The following is a 23403-nucleotide window of genomic DNA, read 5'->3' as shown; positions in this document are numbered from 1 at the left end:
GCCATGACATCAACCAATATGGTTGATGTCATGTGATGCCAGGGGTTAATCTGGAAATATTTTAAACATCTTTCAAAATCAGATAATATAATGTAACCCCAACCCATATAGCACACAATGTCCGATGGACGTCCATATAACGTACATTTAAAGTCCAAACGTCCATGGACCAAAACCGGACGTACTATGTACGTCCATTACGCGATGTCCATTGGACGTTTGCTTTTAACGTACATTGGACATCCATTTGTAGTCCATGGAGATTTTACACAAAATGCGACTATTATTATGAGTAATTATATATAGCTTCTTGTTTTAATCAAAGCAATATTATTAGTAGAATACAAGAAGCTTCTAATAAATGTAATCACATATTTTTTCATCATCAAATTAAAACACTAAACCACTAAAATTATTTTAATTAAACCTATATAATATTAGATGATTATAAAACGATGGTAAACTTTTTCAGAATAACGGAGCTACATCGCGCATCGGTAATTATAGAACTTACAATAATTAGACACTGTCAATTTAAATCATAATTGTGCATTTTGTAACTTGTTAAATTGTTAAATTTCCCGCCAAACTAAATGAGAATCTTCTTGACTACGTTGTCGCTCTTCACGCTATCGGTCGTAAAAGGTAGTACTAGGCAGGTACTTTTAGGGGATTATCGCTGTTAATTGTTGTGGAATACTGAAGGAGGATTTATTTATGATAATTCACAGAATGGCAAACCCGCTTGCAATATACAACCGTACTTTCTAAGAAATGTTTGGAAGGAACAGAACAGAAATATACCTCTTTTAATGTGCATGCATCATAGGGCGCCGTTATCTGAATTTTGTCTTTATTAAGTTATTACATACAATATAATACATCCTGTGATATCTTTGTGTTTATTGTTTATCGTGCAAGTGCAGTCGTACATTAATGAAGTTCCTATAATAAAGTATACATAATAAAGTTATAATAAAGAGAAATAAAAAAGGTATTTTGTGTAATATTTTAAAGTATAAGTTTAGTATTATAGGAACTATTTCCTATACCTAAAGGCTTTTTGCTATGTATGTATTCAAAAAATTATGGACACTAGATTGCTTTCTGAAAAGTGCCCTACAAAAATGTCCATAAGACGTACATTGAATTTACATAAAATGTACATTGAAAGCTTCAACAACGTACACTGTACGTTTGTAGCGGACGTTCTATGGACGTCCAATTTTGTGAACTCTGGACGTTCGTTGGACGTCCATCGGATGTCCATTGTACCTTAGCGGGACGTCCATTGGACGTTCCAATGTACACAGATGTACGTCCATTGGATGTCCATAAAACGTACTTGTGCTATCTGGGAACTGTTTAAAATCAATTTAAGGGTTTTTACCCATACATTTTGGTGGCTCAAAGCATGTAAACCTGTGATAACACTGATGATAGAATATTTATTCCGAAAACGTTTTGTGATACAGCCCTTTTTAGAGATTTTAAATACATATACCTGTTACAAAATAAGGTTTTTAATTTTTTTTTTATTTCCCTAAAGTATGAACTAAATCCACTGGGACCTAGTTTCCATAAGGTTTGTGCGGGGTACTTTACTAAAATTTGTAATTTTTTATATCTAATTATTATTTTATTTAAGAGGAAACAGTAGCGATCAACAGGTAGCGAAAACGCGTTCCAAGATTGCGGCTGTAATTTTGAATATTTTTTTGAGATATTTGGCAGACGTATTCGTAATATAATAAAGAATGGCGGTACAGAGCGCAATTTAAAAAATATATTAATATGTGGAAATTACTCTGTAATTAAATACAATATTAAAAAAACGAGCCTGTACCGCCATTGAGAAGAACAAAAAAATACACTTTCTTCAAATAAACTTTTTTATCCGATGCCTAGATTTTGTGTCATTTTGGAACTACTCATGAAATAAAAAAATTTAGTAGTTCCAAAATGACACAAAATCTAGGCATCGGATAAAAAAGTTTATTTAAAGAAAGTATATTTCTTTGTTCTTCTTAATGGCGGTACAGGTTCGTTTTTTTTAATATTGTATTTAATTACAGAGTAATTTCCACATATTAATATATTTTTCAAATTGGGCTCTGTACCGCCATTCTTTATTATATTATTCTATTATTATATAACAACAAATTGTTCTATTCCTGAAACTATGTCGTATAATAATATAAAGCTAGAGACTTCACAGGATATTGCCTCATCATTTGCCGATTTCTTTTCAAAGTCATACACCGATATTTCTCCTCCCGACCATATCACTCCCAAATTAAATACATATATTGCCGAACAATTGCACATTCCCGCTTTTACAAAATCTGAAATTGAACAGGCCATAAGGAAGATTAAGCCGAACATGACGATGGGACCAGATAATATTCCTGCATTTCTCATAAAATATTGTGCCCACGTATTTTCAACTCCTCTGTGTACTTTATTTAACTGCATATTATCCAGTTCGGTCTTTCCCACACAATGGAAAGTTTCTAAAATTGTCCCTGTGTTTAAGAAAGAAAATCGAACTTCTATCCAAAACTATAGGCCTATTGCTATCATATCCAACTTTAGTAAAATTTTCGAGATATGTATAAATAAACACCTTTACACCCACATTTCACCATTCATAGTTCCCCAACAGCACGGATTTATCAGTGGTAAATCTACTTTAACAAATCTTGTTAATATCACTTAATTCCTGTGTGAAGCATTAGACAGAAATGCTCAAGTCGACGTCATATACACTGACTTTTCCAAAGCTTTTGACCGCTTAAGTCATAAAATTCTACTGAATAAGCTCAGTTCTATTTCAATCACACCTACGCTGTTACAATTATTTAACTCTTATTTTACAGATCGATGGCAATATACACAAATTAGAGGTTTTAAATCAACCCCTTTTCCTCAGTTATCCGGAGTACCTCAAGGTTCAATTGTAGGGCCGCTACTGTTTGTGATATTCGTTAATGATATTGTTGATGACCTAGATGTTCATTCACTAATTTAGGCGGACGATTTAAAATTATTTTTTGAAATTAAGTCACCCTCCGATTGCATTAGACTTCAAGAAAATTTAAATAAAATCAGTATATGGTGTGACACTAATTGTTTGCAGCTAAATGCGTCTAAATGTAATGTTATGTCTTTTTCTAAAAGCCCTTCTCCAACACATTACGATTATCATATACATAATACTTCCATTTGTCGCCCCAGCTCTGTTAAGGACCTGGGGGTCATATTTGACTGCAGACTATCATTTGTTCCACACATCACTAATATCGTTGCGGGTGCGTTTAGTACTCTAGGTTTCATTTTACGAAATGCGAAAGAACTTACCGATATTGACACTTGCAAATTTTTATATTCATCTCTTGTTCTCCCCAAACTCGATTATGCATCGATAGTTTGGTCTCCAATTTATCAAAATCACACAACTGTTTTGGAATCAGTACAGAGGCGGTTTTTAAAAAGTATGCACTTTAAATCCACTGGCATTTATCCTGCTAGGGGATTTTCTGAAGAGCTACTTCTCGATAAATTTAAGATGCAAAGTCTTCAGCGTCGTAGAATAACTCAATCTTTATGCTTTTTATTTAAAATTATTAACAATCAAGTAAATACTCCTGAGTTATTGCAACTTCTTAATCTCCACGTACCACGTGTTGCTTCTCGTACTTCACAAACGTTTTATGTTAACAGAGCCAGATCAAATATTTTGGTGCAGTCACCTCTAGTACAAATGCAAGCTCACTACAATGCGAACTGTGATCTCTTTGATATCTTCAATTCTAATTTACGCATCATTAAGAATACTGCTAACGATATTAGGTTGCAACCAGTCACTTTTTAGCATCTTGCTGTTATATTATATATTTATTCTGTATTTTTGTATTTAATTGTTTTACATACTATGTATTTTCTGTTTTTCTTTAATTACTTTATAAGTTTTTGTTCGTCGTTGTTCGTATGTGAGTGTGTTTTTCTCATTTTGAGTTTTTTCACACACTTACATATAAACGGCGTTTATGTATTTTATACTGTTTTGTTGTTATGTTTATGATCTGTAAACGGTAAATTTACTAATACGCTTAATACACTAACCCAGATTGTAATTGGTCCAGTACTGTTATTTGGGTACTAAATAAATAAAAAAATAAATAAATAAATATTACGAATACGTGTGCCAAATATCTCGAAAAAATATTCAAAATTACATCCGCAATCTTGGAACGCGTTTTTGCTACCTGTTGATCGCTACTGTATCACCTTAAGTCAAGCATAGCCACAGTTAAAGGTACAGTTAGGATCATTGAATAGTTTACAGAATTACGTATCTAGGAGACGATTTTTTTTAATTTTACCTCGTTTAAACGCACCTTTTACGTCAAAGTGACGTTACCAGTGGTGTACCTAGAATAGGTTGATTAAAATTAAAAAATCAAAATAATATAAATATATTTTATAAAATTTATAAAAAATGCCAAGGTCCATTATAGGTCTGGATCCCGCGTATGAAAAAAAAGTTGATTAATAGCAAGCTGAAAATTTGTTAATAGCTTAAGAGTGTCTAGTCGGATAAACTTTGATATATGGGAACACTGGAACAGGGGCAGTTTTAATTGTGGAACAGGTTAAAAATTTGGAACGGAGACACCACGAAAACGGCACATTTATTTTGTCCGACAGAACAGACTTAAACTCTTCGAACAGAGATTAAACTCTCATGCAAAAATCAGACTGCTATTTATCACCAAATAGGCGTTTTAATGAGTGGAACATGTAGAATATGTCAAATGACAGGAATTATGACAGGTGATAAATAGCAGTCTGATTTTTGCATGAGAGTTTAATCTCTGTTCGGAGAGTTTAAGTCTGTTCTGTCGGACAAAATAAATGTTCCGTTTTCGTGGTGTGGCCGTTCCAAATTTTTAACCTGTTTCACAATTAAAACTGCCCCTGTTCCAGTGTTCCCATATATCGAAGTTTATCCGACTAGACACCCTTAAGCTATTAACAAATTTTCAGCTTGCTATTAATCAATTTTTTTTTCATACGCGGGATCCAGACTTATTAGTTGTCGAGGCATTAAGCTAAATAAAAAATATATGGAAAATAACAAAATGGAAAGCATACAAAGAAGATTTTTTGAGGAGTTTGATATCGTTTTATTTTAGTTTTCAACACGCGAAATTTTTGACAAGTATTGACTTTTTGATATTTTTTGACTTTGACATTTATCAGGTCCGTACGACACTGTACCTTACAGATCACTCTTTATAGTAATAACTTTTCAGTTTTATTTTAAATACATCTACAAAAAGGTACTACTTACATATTTGATTCATTCATGCCTTACATGTTAAAGTGGTTAATACAGCAAACCTTTATTATTTATTTTCGCGGATTCAAGTTCATATAGGCAACCCAAACGACACGGCACAAAGTAGTGGGTCAGCCGCTAGACAAAAGTGCAGTGAAAACTCCATAAAACGGATTGATCGGGCCGCGGCCGATCCGGGTTATAGAAAATCCGGGTTAGTCGGAGAATATGGTAAAAATTAATAAAATACAGTATACTTACAGATAAATTCCATTATAATTATAAAAACATGAAATGCATAAATATGCATAGTACCATAGCCACCTTTACTGTACAAGCCATGAAGAAAAAAAGGCAACGTCGCAATTGATGACGTCGGTAGTCTAACTTTCGGACTACCGCTTTCGAAACTACGATTTTAAAGTACAAATTCTGGTAAAATTTATAGTATTTTTTGAGTCGAACAAGAAAATGTTATTAATTAGAAGTTTGTACAAAATAATATTAAAAGTAATTCCTTGTAAGTAACGTTCATTATACAAAAAAAAACCATTAACAAGAATATAAACGGGATTAATTTTTTTCGAATCCTGAGAAAACTAATAAGTATTTTTCAAAAATTTAAACACAGAGTGAAAGATTACGTTAGGACCAAGGGCCCAAAGTCCCTGAAAACTTCTATGTTTATTTTAATAACTTACAGGGGTGAAAAACTAAGAACATTTAGTGTGATTTTTAGGTTCAAATATATCATTAAAAAAAACTTTTTATTCACTCTAAGGGACTTTCAGCCCTCGGTAATAAAGTATTCTTTTATTCTGCGTTTAAATTTTTCAAAAATACTTATTAGTTTTCTCAGAATTCGAAGAAAATGATTACATTTAAAATACAGGCGTCAAAATTTTGCATTTTGTTCCTTTCCCCAAAGTTTGTCGGACTCATTTAGAAACGCCCTGAATTGATAAATAACAAATCTAGTTGTTAAATATAAACGAATTAATCAAGAAAACAGAATGTTAAGAAAACCGGAGTCTATAGTTGGGTTTTAATTTCAGTATTTTATATACCATAAAATTATGTACACCATAAAATTTTAACTGGTTAGCAACAATATTATTACAGGGGTATTGTTAAAGAATTAGGCTATAACATATTAAGAAAATCACTTAAATCTGCCAACAGGTTTAGGAAATATGAGACATTAAAAATGACAAATTTTTTAAGTTGACGGATTTCTATATGCACGCAAGTTTATATAAAAATATATTGAACTAAAATCATCTTAATAACATACCTTTTAATGTTGTTTATAATTTGGAGCACGAAGTATTGTAAAATATTTCAGTTTCTCTGTAAATACAGTGAAAATTATTTAAAAACCAATGAGAACTGTCAGAATTAATCGGTCTACCAATAGATGTTGCCAAGTTTCAACTTCATGGCTTGTTAAGTAAAGGTGGCTATGATAGTACCTACATCTAAATTACGTACAGTTGTATACAGTATTGTTCATTTCTTGCTAAAACACTCAGTCAAACTGAAAAAATTTTGTTCTGTTTGATGACAATCGGCCAAGGTTAGCCGGACTTCCAAGTTATCGGAGGCCGACTTATCGGGGTTTCACTGTACTATTTACATAACATGTTTGTTTCGACTCCTACTTAATAGTCCTGTCGCCAGGGGGGGTACAACGGCCTCCTGTATTCAGATGGACTTACCCAAGTTTTTTTTGTGTATTTTGACCTGTAGAACACGAATTTTTTGGGTAACAGTTGATCCGGATGTGGATAAGATTGTTATAAACCAAGAAGTTGAGGAATCACATAACAGCGATTTCTCGCAAAACAAAACATTTTTTTGTATTTTTTGGGCCATTCTAACCAAAAAATGTTCCTACAAATTTTTTCGTAAGATGCATAGTTTTCGAGAGAAACGCGGTTGAACTTTCAAAAAATCGAAAAATTGGAATTTTTGAACCCGAAAAACTTTTGATTAAAAAATAAAATAGCAATTCTGCTTACCGCATTTGAAAGTTCAAGTCAAATTATATCGGTTTTAATTATTTGTATTGCTAAAAATGTATTATTTTATTGTTAAAACAAAGCTATAAACACCTAGTGCTTGAGTGATGTTTCAATGATTTCTCATTTAAAATCGAACGAGTACGTAGAGGAGGTAAAAGTGCAAGCGGGGCTATTTCTAAGTAGCATGCATTAAAACGCATGTATTAGGCACGGGAAACACTATGTGTTTATAGCTTTTTTTAACAATCAAAAAATAAATTTTTAGCAATGCAAATATTCAAAACAGATATAATTTGACTTAAACTTTTAAAGGCGGTAAGCAGAATTGCTATTTTATTTTTTATTCAAACGTTATTCGGGTTCAAAAATTGCAATTTTTCGATTTTTTGAAAGTTCAACCGCGTTTATCTCGAAAACTATGCATCCTACGAAAAAACTTGTAGGAACATTTTTTGGTTAGAATTACCCAAAAAATAGAAAAAAATGTTTTGTTTTGCGAGAAATCGCTGTTATGTAATTCCTCAACTTCTTTGTTTATAACATTCTTATCGACATCCGAACCAACTGTTACCCAAAAAATTCGTGTTCTACGGGTCAAAATACATAAAAAAACTTGGGTAAGTCCATCTGAATTAAGAAGGCCGTTGTACCCCCCTGGCGACAGGACTATAAAACAGATTCGTAAGTAAGAGGCTGACGTATGTGTACATTGAGAAGAGGGGTATGAAACTACAGAACATACCATGTTTGTGGATACGTGATCTAGCCTTAGATGAGAGTTGGCATAGAGCCTGGTGGAATTGATCCTCTGTAGTCAGAAATTTTCGAACTTTATAATATAATTTGTGAGGGTAATCAAAAAGAAAAGTGAATTGAGAAGAAGCCGGAAGGAGGAAATGAGACTATAATATGTCGTTTTAAAAAAGAGTAGAGTACCTATATTGATAGAGTCAATACGGTGGAGAGTGAAGGAGACGAGGTAAAGTAACATACATAGATTTTACCTGATTAAAAATGGTTTAGAAAAAAAGTATATTCTTAATCCTTAAGATTGATCAATTTTGTTTGGAAAATTAATTAAATTTCAGTAACATAATGTATAACTGAATATAATCTAATATCTTTAATACTTTATAGCTATTTAGAGGACATAATAAAAATTACTTTTTTAGGCCATTGCCGCATTGGATACTTTAAAACCAGCAGATATAAGATTGGTTAAATCTATGAAAAATCCTCCTGAAGTCATTAAGCTAGTAATGGCTGCTGTTTGTATAATAAAAGGTATTAAGCCTGATCGAATACCTGAACCTGGAACTGGTAGAATGATACAAGATTATTGGGGTCCAAGTAAACGGTAAATAAACATTAGATTTCTTCCTTCTTCATCATTAAAATATATAATTCACACCAATGACATCATCACACCACTACACACTACATCAATCACACCACTACATTAATGACAGTTTTCTTTGTAATCATATGTCCGCAAATGCTTCGTTTCCGGAATGTTGAATTTTGAAGTTATACTTCTTTACGATCGAGAGTGAAATTTTATAACGCCGGGCGCATGCGCACACGTCTAATTTGTAGTTCGTTGCTAATCTTTCAAGATATGTATGTATCAGCGCTGTCAGCGCAAATAAGTCATTAAAAGGATATATTAGTGTTTTTAGTAACTGTATTTTATTATAATTTTTATGTCTTTGGATTTGTCTTCCTTGGGAATAAGATATTTTATAATAATAGTAAGTATATTTAAAGTATTTTTGTATACTTTACTTGGTCTATTAAATTTGTCAGTATGTATGAGAAATCGTGTAACCTGTCAAAGCAAAGGGAATATAGCTCAGTGGTCTAGCGTGTGACCGGAGATCGAGAGGTCCCGGGTTCAAATCCCGGACGATTCATATTTTTTTTTATTTTTGGTATCGTTTTAATAAAAATTTTTTAAAGTGGTAGGTAAGAAAGTTAGTTTAATATTTAAATAAAATACAAATAACCTGTTAAATATATTTATTTCTTTGAAATTATATAATAGAATTATAACTTCTTACGTACGTACAAAGTACACACACACATTCTTTTTTTTTTTCTTAGTTTGAGACAAGAACTGGGAACAAGGGAAGCTTTGTGCTCAATCCTAAAACTACTTCAAGGATCATGGCAAATACACAAAACCAATTTACGTCTGCTTTATAGATTTTGAAAAGGCGTTTGATAGAGCTTAACATGATAGACTGCTACAGCATATAGAAATGACTGGAATAGATGACAAAGATCAATGACTTTTACATCTATGTTGGAATTAAGAAGCTTTTATTCTGGTAGATGGCAAAGAAACAGACAAAATTATTATTCAAAGAGGTGTTGGGCAAGGTTGTGTATTATCACCAACTTTGTTTGACATATACTTGGAAATAATATTTAACGAAGCCTTGAATGGGCAATGTGTAGCTCGAATTGGGGGACAAACTGTTAGCAACATCAGATAGGCAGATGACAGACCGATCATGGCTAAAACTATCGAAGATCTTCAATTTTTTATGAATTGAGCTACTAAAGACTGCTCCAGTAACAAACTTGGCACAAATACAGTCAAACCCGGTTATTGGAATAGCCTTCGTGCCAATCAAAACTATTCCTATAACTGGGATATTCTAATTACCGATCATTGGTGGCTAGTAAAAACGTTTCGGGACCTCAAATTTATATTCGTTAAACCGGGAAATTCCTATAAACGTTATTCTAATAAGCGGGTTCGACTGTATATCAAAGACAAAGTTACTTGACATCAGTAAACACGACGTTAGCCTTAGGCAAGTAATTGTCAACAATGTGCCGATTTCAAAAGTTAACCATTTTAAATACCTAGGACAGTGATCGGCAAACTTATTAGCAAAAGAGCCAACAATCTGCTTATTGCAACAATTAAACAATTACAATAAATGAAAAAAAATAGGAGCCGAATCTGCTTATATAGTAAACTTTTTTACACTAGCTAAAATCAGGTCACTTTTTTTAAGTAATTCGGGTTTGTATGTTGTTGCTTTTAATCTTAGACATGATTCCAAACTTCTACTTCTTGCTAAGACGACTTTTCTTGTTTACTCTTAATAATGTTCATGTTTGAAAAATATTGTTTGCATATATACTTACGTAGAACTAAAGAGGGACCGAACAGCAAACGCGATCTTTTTCAGCTGATGGTCAGAGTCTGGAATACTCTTCCAAGCGTTGAAAATGATCATGTCTTCTTTCTTCAGGTCATTCAAAGCAGACCACTTGTGTTGTGAACCAAGATCGCATTTTTTTCTTCTCTAATATTTCCAATTCAACACAAAAATGTTAGAATTTAAAGAGCCATATCTCCTTGTTTTTTAAATCCAACAAATAATGTATTTCAAAACATCTCTTCTCTTCTTCAGCCGTAAGTAATCCAATTTTGGAAACAGGTCTCCCCCAATTCAATCCAGTGTTTTCTACTTTGCTCCACTTGCCTCCAGTTGTGTCCTCCTATCTTCTACATGTCATAATTTTCATGTCATCTTCTTCATGTCATCAGCCCATCTCATTTATAGCCTTTTAGTCGGGCATTGTGTCCTGCGAAGCTCCAGTTTAACTTGGCAGCATGTTCTCCTGCGTCTTTTACTTTGGTTTTGCTTCTAATCCATTTATTTGTTTTTTTTTCTTGTTTATAACTCTCACCTCGAGCATTGATCTTTCCATCGTTCTTTGAGCTTTTACTATTTTATCCATATTAACCTTGGTGAGTGTCCATCTCTGTGAACCATACGTGAGTATAGGGTGGATCCACTGATTGTAAATTCTGGTTTTTAAATATTGTTCGATTTTAGTGCTTTTCAAGATTCAACTAAGTTTATCAAATCCTGCCCACCCTAATCTTATTCTTCTGGTAATTTCGGAAGTTTGATTTTCTTTGTTAACTTTCATTATCTGTCCCAAGTAGATGTATTCGCTTACTTATTCTTAATTTATGTCGTTCAACGTTATCTTTATAATGTTCGGTGTAGTTGTCAATATTTTTGTTTTTTCCAAGTTCATCTTAAGACCTACTTTTTCCGAAGCTTGAAATAGTTGAATCATCATGGTCTGTAATTTTTCGAAACTTGTAGCGAATATTACAATGTCGTCAGCTTATCTCAAATGACTCAGTTTTCGTCCATTAACATTTATTTCTTTATCTATCCAGTTAATGTCTTTGAACACGTCTTCCAGTCCCAGTGCAAATAGCTTCGGTGAGATAACGTCTCCCTGGCGAACCCCTCTGTTCATTATTATAGCTTTGGTTTTATCATCTGTTTGTATTTTCATTGCAGCTTTCTTATAAATATTATGTCTGAGCATTCTCTACGGGGAATCTATCCTGAAGTTGTTCATAGCTCTCTCTCTATTGCCCAAAATTCTATGGAGTCGAATGCCTTTTCATAATCAACGTAGAAAATATATAAGTTCAAGTGATATTCATTGGCATTCTTATTATTTAGGGAGACTTATTTTTCTTTAGGTGTATCATTGCTGGTTTTATTTCGAAGCTTCTATATTAGGAAGTACTTCTGAGTTGACATTTATTATCATTCACTTCAGATTTTTCTTTGCAGTGTTATCTGGATCTTTGTTTGAGAAACATAAATCACGGTAAAATAATTAAGTGACTATTATGATTTCGTTCTTTTCTCATTTGTTTTTCATCTTTATTCTTCAATGCGATTATTAGAGGCTTTCCTAGGTTTAGTCTTAAGTACGTCAGGCCTCGGTTCTTTTCTAAAAATGTTTCTACCTTATTTTCATTGAAAATCCTTCAGACTTCCATTACTCCCTTCTTTATTATTTGTCTATTCAATTCTTTGAAACCATCAGTGTTTCTGATGAGCTATCTATTTGAGCTACACAAATGGCAAGTACTGCTCCTAAATAATTATTCACTCTTGCTGATATCCCTTTGGATAGTATTCTGCAGCAGTCTTTTTCATTCGACTTAGATCAATTGTCGTTGAAGGTATTAGGGCTTAGATGGAATCCAACAACTGATAATTTCTTTTACAAAATTCTACCTCTCCAAGCTTCCTGTACAAAACGAAACCTCTTAAACCAAATAGCGCGCATATTCGATCCTTATGGGATTCTTAATCCTGTCACTTTGATAGTGTAAACTATTATTCGGCGTCTTTGGTTACTTAATTTAGACTGGGACGCAACTCCAGCTTTGGAAATTACTTCAAAGTTGGAGCCATTTAAAATTCAATTGCCTTTACTCTCAAAGTTTTCTATTTTATTTTTTATTTTTTATTTTTTATTTTTTATTTTTTATTTTATTTTTTATTTTACCTCGCTATATTCCGTTAAATGGAATTGTGTTCTGTGAGCTTCATGGGTTCTGCGACGCTTCTTTACGTAGATCTTCTGCTGTTACATACTTTCGTGTTTGTTATGATACAGGAGTCGTCAAAAACTATTTTCTCTTATCTCGAAAAAAGTTGTCTCCTACCAGAGGTAAAACTATTCCTCGCCTTGGGCTCAATGCAACGTGATTCTTAGTAAATTAATGTCTTATTTACTGCAAACTCTTACTATCTCGTATAAAGTCTCGTTTAAAGGACTGTCGTCCTTTATTGGATTAATTCACAACCATATATATAGAAAACTTTCGTAAGTAACAGAATTTCTTATATTCTGGATAGGGTTGCTTCTAAATACTGGCGATATATTCCTCGTCATTAAATAGTGCGGATCACGGATCCCGTGGACTTTTCCCTGAAGATTTCTTAAATACTCCTGCTTGGTGGGTGTTTCCGGAGTTCCTTCGCACTACTGAAAATAATTCGTCATTCTCTTTAACCGATTCTACCGAACATGATGTGGAATTAAAACCGAAAAGTTGTCTTTTATCTTTTCCAACAGATGAATTCGTCGATAATCTCTGTAACCGATTTTCTTCATTTTCAAAATTGAAACGCATTTTTGCATATATTCTCAGATTCATTGGTAATCTAAAATCAGCCAATCAACGAACCGTTGGAATGCTTACTCTTCAATAGCAAAGAAATGCCACTAATAAATTAATTAAATTAGTGCAACAAAGATATCTGAAGGAGGAAATAGAACAGGTTAAAGGTAATGCTGTCAAATTCAAATATTTGAAAAAATTAAATCCTTTCTTTGACTCACATGATCTTCTAAGAGTGGGTGGAAGACTTAGACAATAAGAATTAGCATATTACAAGTGCTTTCTTCTTCTTTTACCTTCCAAAAGTAACTTTATCAAACTACTTATCTCAGAAATTCATGTTATACATCTTCATGCAGGCATTCAAAGTACACACTTCGCCTTGTTACAAAACTTTTGGATAATTTCGTCCAAACGTGTTATTCGTAGTGTCCTTTCAAAACGTCTCTCCTGTTGGAGATTAAAACCTTTAAATTATCAGCCACCTATGGGGGCTCTTCCCGACCTACAAGTATCCAAGGTTGCATTGGGGTCGATTTTGGCGGACCTTTTCTGATACGGACCAATAAGCTCACAAATGCTAAACGCACCAAAGCCTATATTTGTCTCTTTGTATGATTTGTTACTAAGGCTTTTGCACTTAGAATTGATATCTGAGCTTAGCACAGAGGCATTTCTAGCCTGATTCAGACGTTTTATAGCACGTCGGGGACGATGCTTTGTTGTATATTCAGATTGCGGAACAAATTTTGTACAAGCAAAATCCTATCTAGAGGACATTAAGTCACAGTTTGATAAAGACAACGTCATTACATGGCATTTAAATCCCCCTGCAACTTCCCATTTTGGTTGATTGTTTGAAGCAGGTATAAAAAGAGCAAAAACTCATTTGTATATGGTCACAGGCGAACAAGTTTTAAAGTATGAAGAATCTAATACGTTACTCATTCAAATAGAGGCTGTCTTAAATAGTCGTCCATTATGTCCTGTCAGCAATGATCCAAATGATTTTTCAGTGTTGAGACCTGGGCATTTTCCGAGATTAGAACCTTTAAAGATCATTCCCGATCGCTATTACAGTGATGTTAACTTAAATCGATTAAATCGTTGGAAATTACTGCCACGATTACATGCAGACTTTTGGCGAAGATGGAGTAGAGAATATTTACATACTCTTCATTAACGCACAAAGTGGCATAAAAATGAGGGTAATCCTGATATAGGTACACTCGTATTAATTCGTAATGAGACCAAGCCTCCGTTAAATTGGCAAATGGGTCGAGTTAAAAAGTTAATTTTTGGCAAAGATAGTATTGATCGCGTCGCTATCGTACAAACCGCGAAAGGTGAACTTAGGCGACCTTTAGTGAAGCTACGACCTCTAAAAATGCAAATAATCATTTTGATGGGTGGAAATGTTCCGTCCCTCCACATATTTTTTTTATATTTAATTAGTAATTAATAGCATAAGTTTTTATCATTATTCATTTTTTATTTTGTTTTTGTCTTGTGTGTATGCTTTAATCAAGTACCAATACGGTCCTGTATGCACTACCTCAAGCTCAAAGCACTTAAGAGAGAGCTTGGCTTGCCATCCAAATACGTGCATTCTTCAGATATATATAAGCTTTCAGTGAACATAGTCAACACAGGTTTTATATAGTTGCAAACCGCAGCCCAGCCTAGTACTAGGAAGATGAAAAAGAATGACAGTATTCAAGGTACCGTACATACGTACCATTCAATTGATTGAGTAATTTTAATTTAACACTTTTTAACTTTTTATATAAAACCAGCACCTGTCTTATTTCTAATGTCTTATTTCTAATTATTTGAATATATAAGTACACTGAGGAATATATTGTGAGGTAGCAGATTTATACTGGATACTGCAGATAATACACAACGGAAATCTTTGTCAATGGACTGGCTTATCAGCAGATGAGCTGAATCTTACATGACGCGCAAGACCGAGAACAATATCGGCAAATTTTCATGGAAGCTGCCCACGCCTAAAGTTTCGGCACGGTACTCAAAGAAGAAGTTTACATGTTTGATTATTTCACCTATTTTTAGTTTGCCTTTAGTTTGTGAGAAAGTTACTAATATATTGTTGCCACTTGCCACTGATTATCAATAATAGTGTCTAAATTAGTTTTAATTATATTTAAAGTTCATAAAGTTTTAAGAATATCCATACTTTCACGGTTTTTCTTTCTCTTAGGTATGTCATGTTTATGACATACTTGAACTTTTATACTATAAATGTAAAAAGATTTTGCTCACGTTCATTCAATTATTTTTTATTTACAGAGTCTTGGGTGATATCAATTTTTTACAAACACTTAAAGATTTTGACAAAGACAATATCAAGCCGGACGTTATCGCCAAATTGAGAAAGGAATATATACCTCACAAAGATTTTAAACCGGCTGTAGTAGCAAAAGCCTCAAGTGCAGCTGAGGGATTATGCAAATGGATCATAGCTATGGATATGTATGAAAAAGTATATAAGGTAAATTGTATATATAAGTATGTATATGTACATGTAGGTATGCTTATTAATATAAAAATATATACATATTTTGCACTTGTTATGTATAACTGCACAGATCTGATATCAAAGGATGACGATCAGTTAGTCAAAATATTGCTCTTTTATCAGAGAGCTGATGTTTTATTTTAGTAGGTATAAAAAATTTATTGTTAATGTTAATACTTATACAGAAAAATAATATCAAAACAGATTGCTGGAAATGAAATATTACAAATCGATAATATCGACGAAAGCTGGGAAGAATTCAAAGATAACGTAATTAACGCAACAACAGAATCAACGGAAAAGAGAAAAGATACGAATACTAACATATCAAAAAAGAGAACCCTGTGGTTTAGAGAGGAAGTAAAGATGAAATGTAAAGAAAATAAGAAAGCTTTTTACAATACATAATAAAACAAACACGACAGTCATATAACTGTAAACGAATAAAGTGGTGACAAACGAAGAAACAAACATTGAGAAAAGTGAGAGGTAAAGGAAGCATTAAGGAAATTAAAAAATAAAAAATTGCCAGGGGAGGACAGAATATCAAATGAACTCATATAGTGCGGAAGACAAGATCTGACTAAATAAATATTGAAACCAATCCAAAAAATAATAGACCAAAAGAGAATACCCCAAGAATAGAAACCGAGCATCCTAATAACTCTCTTCAAAAGGGAAACCAATCGGATCCGAAAAATTACAGAGGAATTAATTTATTAAGCATAACAATTCACAAGGAAGAATTTCCTGTAGCTGGCTGTATACCATTAATTACAAAAAAAAATTGATAAAAAATTTTTCTTTATAAAAGGTATATTTATATAAAAACTCTTTAAAAAGGGCTGCAAGTACAACAGAACGTTTTCTCTCTCTAAAAATGCGTTTTAATGACATATATTTAAGCGAAGTAATACCAAGAACATGGCTGAAGTCCAAGTTTATTGCTTTACCAAAGAAAACAAAATCCGTATCCTGCAGTGATTTCCGAACCACCAGCTTAATGAGCCATATTTTAAAATGATGTCTGAAAATTATACATCAAAGGATATTATATAGCCTGTGCGAAAAAAAATCAGCCATACACAGTTTGGTTTTCGGAATGCAGTGGGTACAAGAAGCTCTATTTAGTATACACGTGCTATTTCAACGGTGTAGAGACGTAAAGACATATTTTGTCTTTTTTCTCACTTGTTGTACAATATACTATTATCGTTACAAAACAAAAGTACCTTATTTCCGTAGAAAGTATTAAAGAAGTAAAAAAATTTTAATTAAAATAGAATTTAGAAAATGGCGTAGAATACAAAAATAAACAACTCCTTCAGTTTTCCAATATTGCACATCTCATGAAAGCGTGAAAGTAGTTTTAATAAACCCGTGGATAAAATACCATATATTATGTATAAAAAATGTACGTAAATTGTACGTAAAAATATAAAAAATACCATCTTTTATGTTGTCACCAACAACAGAAGAACACGATATTGATCTCTGTGTTTGAGAATGCCAATATCTTCGTGTACTCATTCTGACATCCTAGCAATTTTTCCAGTCCATCTTGGTCTCTGCACTTTAATAAATTACATTATATCTGGATCTGTGTATAGCTGGTATAATTCAAAGTTATATTTTCGGCGCCACAAACCAGTTTCATAATATAGACCATAGACATATGTATATGTATTTAAAATTTTATGTTAATAGGTAGTAGCTCCAAAAAAGGCCAAACTTAAAGCTGCAGAAGACGAATTTACCGCCATGATGACAATGCTACTTGAGAAGAGGGCTCAGGTAAAGAAATTGGAAGAGCAATTGGCTATTCTGAAGGAACAGTTAGATATAGCTCAAAAAAAGCAACAAGAATTACAGGCTGAAGTTGACTTATGTAATAATAAGTTATTACGAGCCAAAAAACTGATCGGTAAGATAGTTGTAGATTTAAATCTTGGCGTAAATTTATAAATATGTGTTAGTTATTCTCTATATTTAAACCAAACCAAACTTTATTTTTGATATCCGTTTCAAGCTGCCTTTAAATTCTGTAAAATATACGAGCAATCATTTATATAAAAATATACTTGTTCCACGCTTGTCCACACTTGTCCATACTTTGCTCTACTTTTCTCTACATTTATAATACGTAGATACAGGATAACTTCGGTATTTTTGACAACACTACAGCGCATGTGTGGCTAATGATGCGCTTTTAAAAATCTAGAAGTCAGTAGTTGATTACATTTAATTAAATTAACTGCCGTATGTATACAAACTTTATGCCTAATAATTTTGTTTTTGCTTATGTTTATTTGCCTCAGATTAATAAAGCTAAAAATTGTAGAATTAAAACAATTGCCTTCGTTACCCTGGTCTATTACAGAAATAATAAAAAAAATGTGTGTCCTTTGTACGTATAATACGTAAGAAGTTATACTTCTATTATATGATTTCAACGAAGTCAATATACTTTAAACAGTTTATTTATATTTTATTTAAATATTAAACTAATTTTAATACTCACTACTTTCCAAAAATTTTTAATTAAACAATACTAAAAAATAAAAGAATAAAACAAACACAAACACATTGAAAAATGCCACAAAAAAATGATTTCTGAACAATTGCTGGCAAACATTTTAACTAAATACGTATTTTCTGAAAAAAAATTATATAATCATAAAATGTATAAAAAAATTTAAAAAATAAAAATTTGCATTGGAGATTGAACCCGTGTATATTACGATCATTAGGTTTTGAATTAAGCTGCATTAAAATGCAGCCAATTAGACACATTAATCAAAATTAGTTTGATTTTTGTGGAATTAAAATATTAAAATACAACAAAATATATTTGTTGGAAATAAAATTGTGTAAATCGAAGCATTACCTACTACATTTTACCTTTTCCAAATATTGATCTGAAGGCATTGATCTTGTGGCATTTTGTAGTCAACTCTTCTAAATGGGAGATAAGCCACAATTTAACTAAAAAAATGATTTTATTAATGTTCGGCGTCTAAATTGGATATCGTTGTCAAAATATACAATATTAATAAATTAAACAAAAAATGTTTTTTTTTTTATTTTTTTTTTATTAATGGCTTTGACAGAGCCAATTAGCCAGACTATTTGTGTTTTTTTGTATGTTATTACAATAACAATTTTAAGTTAATACCTAAGCCTACTTATTATCTAAATTTACAGAGTGTTATACTATCTTAATGGATACATTTTTCAATTTTGTGTGATATTTTTACAATTTTATAATTTTATTATCTAAGCCTATTTAAAATTTAAATTTACAGGACGTTACATATTCGTAAAGACATTGTAACGTCTGCTTATTTTTTGGAAAAAGAATTTCGTTTAAATTGACAGGTAAAGGACAATTTAGATCAATTAACTTTTCATACATTACTTTAATATTTTGTCTGTACAGTCCACACTCCAATATGAGGTGCTCACAGGCGCAATATGGGTTATCACTGATACCTATGCTGTGTTTGCATGCTGGGGTTAGTGCGTGATTTGACCTCATTCTGTTTATTGTTTTTATAAATAACCTATTTGATTCTTGTTTAAACCATCTCTCATTGGGAATTAGTGGCTGGCAATTTCTAAAATTTATTCCCGTTGTACTTTGGTTATATACACGTTGCAAATTTTGTTTGCAATGGTGTTTACTGATATTATCTATATCGGTTACTGGTAGAAGTATGTTGCTTATGTTTTGTTTGGTTAAAGCTGCAGATTTGGCTAATTTGTCGACTTCTTCATTTCCTAATATTCCAGAATATCCTTTCACCCAACAAATAATAATTGAACTGCCCGAGGAAGTAAAATCATAATATAGACTCTTAATCTCTATCTCAATGTGGTTTAGATTTTTTGTCGATTGGATAGAAGTGAGTTTGTCCACAATACTTCTACAATCGGTGAAAATGATATAATTGTCCATACCAACAGAAGCTATATATTTTAACGCAAGTAATAAAGCTGATAATTCGGCAAAAAATGTTGTTGCTCAGTAAAAAATTTTTGTAATAATTTAATTTAATCTGACTCATTTATATCGGCAATTCAGACATATATATATATATATATATATATATATATATATATATATATATATATAAATTAATATATAATTAATATAAAATTAATACCGATTATAATTTATTATTTTTAATTAAAATTTTAGTGTACTCCTGAGGAAGCCAATAACCATTGGCGAAATATAGAGTTTTCAAGAAAATAGAATCGTTTTCATTTTGTGACCGCATAACCTGATAAATAACACCTTTTTTACTCATTAAACGGTCGATAAGATATAAAAAATAAAAAAAAAAAATAACTATATATATATATATATATATATATATATATATATATATATATATATATAAATCAAATGAAATAGAGAATGTGGAGAAATCCCCTTACGAATAATTCACACATCCACCATTTTGGGTTGGGAAAATTTTTTGAATAGAATTAAAAATCCAAACACTAGTTCTTAGAAATGTGTTTCGCCCTCTTCAACCTCTCAATATATATATATATATACATCCCGCTATCATTATGTCATCTTTTCATGTTGCAGTCATTTGGCATCACCAAGAAATACTATCATTTTCGAATTTTAATTCGTGTATGTTTGTTGAGCGCATTTTTTAACGCCCTGTATCGTTCTCAGTTTTCTAAAATTTTAATTTTAAAAATTTAAATTATATACAAAAATTTTTACACTTCATAACCATTTTGACTTCCACCACATAAAAATGTGTATTTCCCATCATTTTGCCGCTTTTCGACGTTGCCACGAGTTAAAAATACCGATCTTTTGAGGACAGGTAGAAAAGGTCTATTGTAAACTTAGAGGATGGAATATTTTGGTAAAATATTCCATCCTCTCAGATTATAAACTACATAAAAGGTAAGTAGGTTCTTTACCTGTTCAGCTGGATTACCAAGCAAGGGTCTAAATATTTTACGAGTTGAATTGTGTTTATTTGATTTCATCTGTTAAATTAAAATTTCTCATACCGACTTAAAATATTTGTTTGAAAAATTCATTTTATATTTTCGTTTAATTTACTTAGGGTTTTTGGTCAGAATTTTGAAGAAACGCTTGGTTTGACATAAAATTTGGGACACGTACCTATAGCTAATATGTTAAAGAAAAAAAGTGATATTGTGCCGATATGTGCTTTTGATCTGGAGGTGAGTTTCGTCGGTTATAGGGTATGAAAACAAATACGTTCAAATAAGTCCGGAATTGGATAAACTGACTAATTCTAAGCAACTTCTATTTTATAGCGTTTTTCACTAAGTCAATACTTTTAGAGATATTTGCGAGTGAATATGTTCATTTTTCAACAAAAAAAAAAACGTTTTTATACGGTTTTTCGCAAATAACTCAAAAAGTAGGTACTTTATTGAAAAAAAATTAGCAAATAGTAAATATAGCTTATAAAAAAGTGAAAAAATGGTATATGTGTCAGGTCTGTAGACCCAGTAGAAGCAGAGTTATTGCTAAGCTTTGTTTTAAAACCAAGAGGAGTAGGTAAACTAAATGGCAGATTCACACCCAAGAAAGTCACTAGAAATATCATCAGATAAATCTTCTTTTTTGGTTGATCATATCGGCCTTTGACGGTAATCTTGACTAAAAATCTAAAAATAAAAGGAAGAACGCAGAAAATACAAAAATTGCTGATAAAATAAATAAACTAACCTATGAAATGCCAATAGTGTCAAAATTTGATATGAGTAAAATTGCCTGAGGTTGTACCAATTACAAACAAGGTGTACGGCGCGGGAAATTTGAATGACTCCTCTTGTTTAAAAACAGACTATAGTGAAAAATAAGCTCTTATATCTCAAATTCCAAATCGAATATTTTAACGTGAAATAACAAAAATGAAACACTTTTCTGGGAAAACTTATTACAACTTTCTTAAAGTGTTTAAGAAAACGTTTATTTTTATTTTTTTTTAAAGTTTCCAGCAGCAAGAGTAAGCAGGTTACGCTCAAAATACAGTTGTTCCTTTTTTTTTGGTTAAAAATATTCTAAAAACTCCCTCTAATTAACAGCCCAAATGGAATTAATCGTTACCACTTCACAAGTAACTTTATGTATTGTTTGTGTTTGTAAGTTTCATCAGTTCAAAGTGCTTATTTGTGGAAAAATTTGGTTCTAAAGTAAATTTTTTAAATCTTTAATTTTGAAAAAAAGACTTTTGTCAAAATAACTTAAAAATTATTAGTGATACCAAATATCTTAAAGAGTAAAAAATGTAGGTGTTGCTTTTTTAAATATTTGGAATTTTTTGATTTTCTGGAAGACAAAAATTGGTTAAGATATGGCTGTTCAAAATTTGCATATACATACTCGTGACTAGTGATTCGTTCGAGGCCTTTCAACAAAGCCCCTTTCAAAAATAAGCATTTTGAACCAATGCAACTTACAGATCATATACAGGGTTTCCCCGAAAATAGTGCGTTCCTTAAAGGTATAGATAGAAAGCACAATGTAGAGCAAAAAAGTCTTATAACATTTTATTCTAAATTCAGCCGTTTGACCAAAAAACGAAAATACATTTTGATATGCAAATTGATACTCAATTAGTAAATAAACAAGGGGTCCCATTAGATTAAATTTCACAGTCACAGGTTCTTCTACGCCATGTTGCCAGGTCATATAAATTTATGAAAATAAAAATTTACTCTTATGGAGAACAACGTAATTTTTGTTGAAACGGTTAACTTTAGGAAAAAATGTTACAACACCTTTTTGTTCTAAATTGTGTATTATATCCACACCTTAAAGGAACGCACTATTTTCGGAGACACCCTGTATAAACAATACATTTATCTAAAGTAACGTGTGAAGCGGTAACAATTAATTTTCATGACTTTCTTTTGCCAAAAAAAGGGAACGATTTTATTTTCAGCGTAACTTGCTTACTTTTCACGCTAGAAACTGTTTTAAAAACACCAAAAAAAATTTTTTTTAAACACTTTAAAAGAGTTATGATGAGTGTTTCCCGAAAAGTGCTTTATTTTTTTGGTTATTTTACGTTGAAATATTCGATTTGGTATTTGACGAATAAGAACCTATTTTTCATTAGCTGCAACCCTGCTTCTACTGGGTCTACAGACCTTATACTGACACCTCTTTTTCATAAGCTATATTATTGCTAGGAATATTTTCTTCGATAAAATATGTACATACTTACTTTTTGAGTTATTTGCGAAAATCCGTCCAAAACGTGTTTTTCTATGAAAAATAAACATATTCACTCGCACATACCTCGAAAAGTATTGACCTAAAACTTTTATAGAACAAAATTTGCTTAGAATTAGAATTAGTCAGTTTATCCACTTCCGGACTTATTTTGCACGTATGTTTTTTCACCTCCAAGAAGGGGTGAAAGTCACATCCAGGACAAGAGAACATATCGGCATAATCTCACTTTTTTCTTTGGCATTTTATCTACGTGTGTGCCAAATTTTATGT

The 23403-nt window shown here is 31.9% G+C and overlaps 1 protein-coding gene across 1 annotated transcript in view; it reads left to right on the top strand.

Annotated features, from left to right (window-relative positions):
• Window positions 1-23403, top strand: part of LOC126885102 (dynein axonemal heavy chain 12) — a 660248-nt gene that overhangs the window by 490998 nt on the left and 145847 nt on the right. Inside the window, exons 25-27 of the mRNA XM_050651529.1 lie at window positions 8541-8725; window positions 15653-15854; window positions 17589-17805. Coding sequence (XP_050507486.1) covers window positions 8541-8725; window positions 15653-15854; window positions 17589-17805 — 604 coding nt within the window. The remainder of the gene's footprint in view (window positions 1-8540; window positions 8726-15652; window positions 15855-17588; window positions 17806-23403) is intronic.

This window comes from Diabrotica virgifera, chromosome 5 (assembly GCF_917563875.1).
Source record: "Diabrotica virgifera virgifera chromosome 5, PGI_DIABVI_V3a".
NCBI lineage: Eukaryota > Metazoa > Arthropoda > Insecta > Coleoptera > Chrysomelidae > Diabrotica > Diabrotica virgifera.
Note: the sequence above shows the minus strand (reverse complement) of the source record. Positions and strands in the feature narration are given on the sequence as shown.